Raw genomic sequence first — 7,746 nt, forward strand, 5'->3', positions numbered from 1 at the left:
TTTATTTTGAAAAGTCCTCCCCGGATGAAATCATCCCGATATTTTTTTTTCCCCTTTACACGGTCAGAGTGGTCAGCTGATAAATGCGAAAGAAATACGAGGACGACACGTCACGACGCATTACGAGGTAGGTAGAAAAATGTCATTACACACTCTAGTCACGGTTTGCTTGTGACGTTTGCCGTTATCCTTGTCGTGGCTGTTCCGTTAGCAGAGGGGGAATTCTCTTGGAAAGAGAAAGACATTCTCGTTCTTTGGCATCGTTTTTTATGAACGGAGTTGCAATGGAAAGTCGAAACGGCGCCACGTCACGGTGCACTTGTGTACCGGCTTTTAAAACAGTTTGACAAGTGAACACTTGTTATTCTCGCGGCTTCGTAAAGCTTTTCTGGGATTGTGTGTTTTGTTGTTCCTGTTTCAAATTCATGATCAAATAATCACGTGACTTTTACACTAAAACTGCTTGCAACTACATGACAAACACTTCCGTCGGTTGAGTCTTCATTGTCCATTGGTGTGAATGTGAGTGTGAATGGTTGTCTGTCCAGTATATGACTGACTGCCAACCAGTTCAGGATGCACCCTGCCTCTCGCCCAAATTTAGCCCAAATTTAGCCCTCGTCACTTGTGACTTGATAAGGACAACCGATGTTGGAACTGAGTGCATAAACCATGGCACTGCTTTATTGTATATAACGAAACAAGTTTGTGTTGTGTACAGGAACATGTCAGCGAACCATGCCAAGCCCAACATCAGCCACTCTCAGGCAGTAGACATTGTTAAGAAATACTACAACCTGACTCCCTCTCAACTCCACTGCCTGCCCAGCTACGATGACCAGAACTTCTCTATTACGACTGTCGAAGGTGGCGAGTATGTGCTGAAGATTATGAACTCAGTGCACACAAAGGACCCGACTTTGATAGAACTGCAGACATATGCAATGAACTTTCTGCACGAAAATGGACTTCCTACACAAACAACCCAGAAAACAACCATGGGACAAGTCATGTTTCTCGAAGGCATTGGTAGGATACACAATTAACTGACTGATAGAGACATAGATAGACTGAAAAAATAGGTCATCTGGATTTAGATGCATTTTTTTTTAAAGATGTATAGTCTAATTAAAAAATGTATCTGGATCCAAATGATTTGACAAACCCATTTCCAATGAAGTTGGTACGTTGTGTTAAACATAAATAAAAACAGAATACAATGACTTGCAAATCATGTTCAACCTATATTTAATTGAATACACCACAAAGACAATATATGTAATGTTCAAAGTGATCAACTTTATTTTGTTTTTAGCAAATAATGATTAACTCTATGGCTGCAACACATTCCAAAAAAGCTGGGACAGGTGGCAAAAAAGACTGAGAAAGTTGAGGAATGATCATCAAACACCTGTTCGGAACATCCCACAAGTGCACAGGCTAACTGGGAACAGGTAGATGCCCTGATTGGGTATAAAAGCAAAGATGGGGCGAGGTTCCCCTCTTTGTGAACAACTGCATGAGAAAATAGTTGAACAGTTTAAGAACAATATTCCTCAACATACAATTGCAAGTAATTTCGGGATTTCATCATCTACGGTGCATAATATCATCAAAAGGTTATTTTCCAAATACTTGGGGATTTACATGGATAGCAGGCTTAACTGGCAGACACACGTATCAAACGTCTGCCCGAGGACCCATCAATGCCTTTACTCCTTGTGGCGTCAGACAATATTTGGAGTTGGCAAAAGCATTATGTTGATTTTCTACAGAGCGACCATTGAGTCTATCCTGCGCTTTGGAATAACCAGTTGGTTTGGGAACCTAACTGTTAAATATAAAGCTCAGATAACCAGCTTGGTTAAGAACGCAGGGAAGATAATGGGGCAGCTCCCACCCTCTGCTCCCCAGGACATATATGTCCAGTCCGTTATTCAACAGGCCAACAACATTTTAGATAATCCTTCCCATGCGCTACACTCCCAATTCAGGCTCCTAAATTCAGGAAGGAGTTATCGGACTCCTCTCTGCAAAGTAAATCCATATTCAAACTCATTCATACCGCAGGCTATTAGCTTAATTAATAAACAATTAGAGGGAGGCAGACAGACAAGCAGGAGGACATGAAGGCAGCGTGTGGTGTGCATATGCCTGTAACGCATTGTCCTATGTATGTGGAGTATATGTTGTCCTGGACTGTATGTATTGTCCAATGTATGTAGCGGGATGGGGGCCTGTCCTCTGAGACAAGTTTCTCCTATGGGAGACCAAATAAAAGTCAAATTCAGAATCTGGAGAAATTACTGCATGTCAGCGGCAAGGCCGAAAACCAACATTGAATGCCCGTGACCTTCGATCCCTCAGGCGGCACTTCATCAAAAACCGACATCACTGTGTCAAGGCTATCAGTACAGAGGTTCAGAGACACTTCAGAAAACCAATGTCAGAAAATACATTTTGGCACTATTTCTGTAAGTGCAACTTAAAACTCTACAATGCAAACCAAAGCCATTTATCAACAACACCCAGAACCGCTTATCTGGGCCCGAGCTTTTTGAAAAGTGGAAATATGATCAAACAAGTTCAGATTTCCAATTGTTTTCGGAAATGGTTTCCTCCGGGCCAAAGAGGAAAACCACCATCCGGATGGTTATTGACGCCAAGTTTAAAGGCCAGCATCTGTGATGGTCTGGGTTAGTGACATTGATATGGCTGACACACAAGACACATCTGTGAAGGCACCATTAATGCTGAAAGGTACATACGTACAGGTTGTGGGCAAACATATACTGCCATCCAAAGTTTCAACAATTACTGTCCTCAGTTCCCAAACATTTATTGAATGTTGTTAAAAGAAAAGTTAAGGCAACCAAGTGGTAGCCCTGTCCCAACGATACAGTCTATCCGGTGTATCATTAAATATCTTGTCATTGTAGTGTAGTCAATTAAATATAGGTTGAACATGATTTGAAATTTATTGTATTCTGTTTTTATGTTCAACACGACGTCCTAACTTCACTGGAATCGGGTTTGTATTTCATAGGAAATAAAATTGAGTACATTTAACACTGCCATTTTTTTTCAGTGTAGATGGATGGATGTTTTGCTGTGACAAGGTGGATATAACACCTCTACAGTCCAGTTTATGGTTTCCCGACTTGCTGATAGTCAGCTCTCACTCTGGTTGCATTACATCACACCTGCATAACACAAGGTGTGTTATGCAGAGGTATTTGTTATTACAGTATAAGCCGTTTCTCTAGTTTCTCTGGGTAAGTTGGTAGCTAGATCGACAGAAATTAAATGGTTACCACAGTAATATTTCCCTGTAAACAGTTGTACACTGAAAAAAGAGTACTGTACTTGATTTTTGGTTGAACATGATTAAAATGGATTAAATTAACACGTATCACCATTTTTTATTTTTTTTGAGGAAAACATGAAAAAAATACATCGGTTTTCCCCATTTTAATCATGCACACCCAATGTACATGCTCGAATGAAGTAAATCCAAAGGATGTTTTTTTCAGTGTATTAATCCTGTAGTAAAACCAGCGATACGAACAAAAGCAAAGAGCAGCATTTGGGAGGGAGGAGGGCAATGAATTGTAATCTAAACATGGAGAAAAAAAAAGATTAAAATGTTGGTAAGCAGCAAATCCAATGTAAATATATTTCAGTGATATTTGTAAAAAGTAGGAAATATATAATTGTTCCTATACGTTGTATATACAGTATGATGTAGGCTACACTACTGTTACATTACTGTTAGATAGATCACTGTAGAGTTGGGGATATTCGGGTCTCAGGTCACAGCTCAGAAGGGACATAAAATGGTGAACCCCTGCTGCGAATAGTGATCAGCGAAACCTGTCTTAGTTCTATTTCACATTGAAAGTTGATAGAAATTATAGCAATTAAAATAATGAAAATGTGCAAATTGAAAAGCATGGTTACTGATAATCTGAATTAGATTCTGCTCAGAGTAGAAAAGAGATAGTTGCCATAGAGACATTTTGAGCATCACCGCCACCAAATAAGGTCACTGAACACCAAGTACAAACACCTCAGGATCAAACAATTGTAGTTCTAAACCACTGACAATTACACAACAGATTAAACTGCATGTCAAATGCTGCAGCAAAGTAGGCCATCTGGACCTGACTCCAAATGACTTGCAAATGACTTCCAAATGTCACGTTTATCCATTTATTGTTTCTTAAGGTCCCCCACACAATGTTGCTCGAAACAGAAGACAAAAGCCACACTAAGTGTTTGATTGCTCTATTTGGCAGATTGTGGCTACGGTTTACAGAAGTACCTGGTGCGCCTGTTGACTTATTTGCCAGGAGTCCCTATTTCCGAGGTGCCTTTTTCACCACAGCTACTTTATGAAGTAGGCCGGACAGCAGCCAGAATGGACAACGCCCTCAATGAGGTGAACACAATTTTATCGTCGAGCATGTGATCTCCCTTGGTTGGTTTCAGTATTGTACAAATTGACATGGTTGCATCAAAGCAGCAGTTTTATCAGAACCAAAGGCTTTTCTTGATTTTCACTTGTAATTTGAGGATTTTAACCCATTATTACTGAATGGGTTTATAACACGCAGTGTGGACTCCTGAAGAGGAAGACATTTGGATAGGTACTTGGATGGATGTTTTGCTATGTTTTTAAGGTGTGTACTGCAGTGCTATAAAAACTTTGCAGTCCAGTTAATGGTCTACCCGCCTTGTTGATCATCAGCTCTCACCTTCTGGTTGCACATGTTGCGTCACACCACACCTGCAAAACACACCTTCAGAGGTATTTGTTATTTCAGTATAAGCAAAGGATAAGCCACTTCCCTAGCTATTCCGATCAAGTTGTGACGTTGTGTTAAACATATATAAAAATACATTGATTTGCAAATCATGTTCAACCGATATTTAATTGAATGAATATTTTCAGTTTTCGTAGTTTCATTGAAGTAATCGTTAATTTACGTTTTCCGGAGGCGGTCATGAACGCCCCTCGAGTCGAACAGAAGTAGCGTAGCTCCATCTAGTGGATGCATTGTAGATTGCGCCTTATAATCCAGTGCGTCCAATATCTCAAAAAAATTACAAAATAGGCCATTCATTGAAGGTGCGCCACATAATCCAGTGCGCCTTTTAGTGCGGAAAATACGGTAATTACTAACTTGGAATTTTATGGCCTCAACACGTAGAGAGCAAGAAGGCGGTCTTCAATTGGCCACTCCTCAGTGGGAAGCTTTACATCATCTGCACTTCCTTTTAAATGTACTTGCACACATCCATCTACTGCAGTCTATATGCCATGTAGACCGCGATGCCTCTCACTGTGCTGAATTTTAAGGGAATGAGTGGAGCCACTTCCACTGGATGGCAAACAAGTCGGCTTCTTTCTTTCCCACAACGGCGCAAATGCCCCTTCCACTTGCTCCAGTCGAGGAAAATAGCAAAAGAAAGGAAACTCCACCCATGAGCACAGTTAAGACTGCACTCTGCGGTAGACTTGCAATGGGCATGACAATTGGGCCCTGAAAGTAAAATGTACTCTGAATACTAAGGATAATTTTTGTCACGAATATGCCAGTGTTTCATGTGATTGAAAAGGGCTGCGCCATTTGACCCTCTCAGAGACAGCGGTAACTATACAGTGGACAGCTTATCATGTTATGTATTGTATTATCATCTTACAGGGTATCATCATTGGTGCGTGATAGGGTTAAGTATAAATTAACAGCGAGTAAAATAGTTGTGTTTTATAAATAAGTGTTATGAGTGCTTTTATGAACAGGATTATCTGTGTGTGTTTGTTTTGTGTTTTACAGCTAAGTTAGAAGCTCTTTGGAAGGAATCTTTGGCAATACACCCTCAGCTATGTTGATAGCTTTGGCCATCATATTTTGAATTTCCAAACATCCTATTTCTGTTATTCTTTGTCCCCAGATGCAACATCCTCAACTTAGTGTGCTGCAGAGGGAAGGATTCATATGGAGTTTGTCAAATATTCCCCTTCTGGAAAACTACATGAAAGTGCTCGAGGGACAACCTCTCCTGGGGGTTGTCATGTCTATCCTCCATCAGTACAAAACCACCGTGGCCCCCACATCCTCCAGTTTTCGCACCTGTAAGCGTTGTTCTGTCTGGTGAACATGTTTGTGAACGATGAGCAAAGACTGGATACACCCTTGAATAGATAAATGAATGAAAGTCTTTTATATGGTTATTAACCCTTTCACGCACCAATCATGACAACCTGTAACCTGATAACTTGAAAAGCTTGTGTTTTTTTTCTTTCCTCAGGCCTCATTCATGGAGACTTCAATGATCTCAATTTGCTGGTGCAAGATGATGAAAGCAACGGCTACAAGATTTCTGGGATCATCGACTTTGGGGACATGAACTTTGGTTGCTATGTCTATGAGCTCGCCATCGCCATCACATACATGATGCTGGAACACCCCAACCCCATTGAAGTGGGTGGACATATCCTAGCCGGCTGGGAAAGTGTTTTTCCCCTCAACGCGGCGGAGAGAGACTGTCTCTTTTGGTTGGTGCTGTCACGCCTGTGCCAGTCAATAGTGATGGCTCATCATTCGGTGACTTTGCAACCTGAAAATGAAGAGTATCTGATGATTTCATCCAAGAAAGGCATTCCAATTTTACACATGCTATTTGAGATGGGAAAGGAGCAAGTGGAGAAAGTGTGGTTCCAAAGTGCTGCTCGGTTCAACGATAGAACATAAGCGAGGCAAGACATTCTTATATTGATTCAAAACAATATGTCGATGAAAATAGTTTGAAAGAATCCATTGCACAACGTCATCCTCTTGAATAGAGATTTTTATTTTCCAAGCGTTATTTAGCCATATACTGTAGCATTCTTGTGCTTTCATTCATCAACTTTATAGACAAGCGAAAGTCTGATCCGATTGTTTTTCATCTCCGGTGCAAAAAAATGAGACAATAAAGCTCATAAAAGGTTTGGAGAAAGTGAAAAAAAGGTGCAATTGGTTCAAGCCTCACTATATAATGATAATGCCTCTTGAAATGGGGTGTAGGTTTAAAAAAAATATACAATTTGCCCACTCAATGCAAAACACAAATGATATGTGCTCTGTTGTTGCTTTTGAAACTATCTGTATTTCTCATGTCTATTGACAATATATCAGTATGTAATGGCCAGAACAGTTATAGTTTATAAATGCTGTAATGTAAAATCAATGTTTTTAATCCATTTCAATTGTCACGAACTCTGATACTTTTGTATTTATTTATTTTTTCAAATTAGCATGGAAATTACTTTACTTGAAATATTCGTATATTTCAGCATCAACTTAGGAAACTGTATGTTCATGAAAGCTTGAGTGGATGTGTGATGTGCTCAACATTAAATAAATGGGAACACATTGTCACACAATCTGTCTTTAGCTCTGGAAAGCACAGCTCGGAGTTAAATAGGACTACCGATACTTTTCTCAGCAAAGTCTGAGGGAATTTCTTTTCTATGCAGGAATTGCGCAGACAGGCTTGATTTCAAAATTTCAAATGCAGCCATGAGCTGCGTTGGACACTAGGTGGAGACATCATTCCATATAAACCTACCCTCTTCATCCTACATTGAGAGGCAATGGAGTCTGTGTGTACATATCTATCTAGTCAATAGTGGATCGTACCAATGCCTTTGAGAAACATGACTTGTCCCATGATTCTATATATATATATATATATATA

At 40.0% G+C, this 7,746-nt stretch overlaps 1 protein-coding gene across 2 annotated transcripts in view; it reads left to right on the plus strand.

Annotated features, from left to right (window-relative positions):
* hykk.2 (hydroxylysine kinase, tandem duplicate 2) overlaps positions 1 to 7,281 on the plus strand; it is a 22,478-nt gene extending 15,197 nt beyond the window's left edge. The window contains exons 1-5 of one of the 2 annotated variants that reach the window (XM_019875465.1): positions 26 to 127; positions 722 to 1,029; positions 4,299 to 4,441; positions 5,959 to 6,139; positions 6,316 to 7,281. In XM_019875465.1, the coding sequence (XP_019731024.1) occupies positions 84 to 127; positions 722 to 1,029; positions 4,299 to 4,441; positions 5,959 to 6,139; positions 6,316 to 6,758 (1,119 nt within the window). In that variant the 5' untranslated portion in view covers positions 26 to 83 and the 3' untranslated portion in view covers positions 6,759 to 7,281. Of the gene's footprint in view, positions 1 to 25; positions 128 to 721; positions 1,030 to 4,298; positions 4,442 to 5,958; positions 6,140 to 6,315 lie in introns of those variants that run through there. The other variant, XM_019875466.1, reaches the window with a different exon arrangement.
* The last annotated feature ends 465 nt before the right edge of the window (positions 7,282 to 7,746 follow it).

Source organism: Hippocampus comes, unplaced genomic scaffold (assembly GCF_001891065.2).
Source record: "Hippocampus comes isolate QL1 unplaced genomic scaffold, H_comes_QL1_v1.1 scaffold132, whole genome shotgun sequence".
Taxonomy (NCBI): Eukaryota; Metazoa; Chordata; class Actinopteri; order Syngnathiformes; family Syngnathidae; genus Hippocampus; species Hippocampus comes.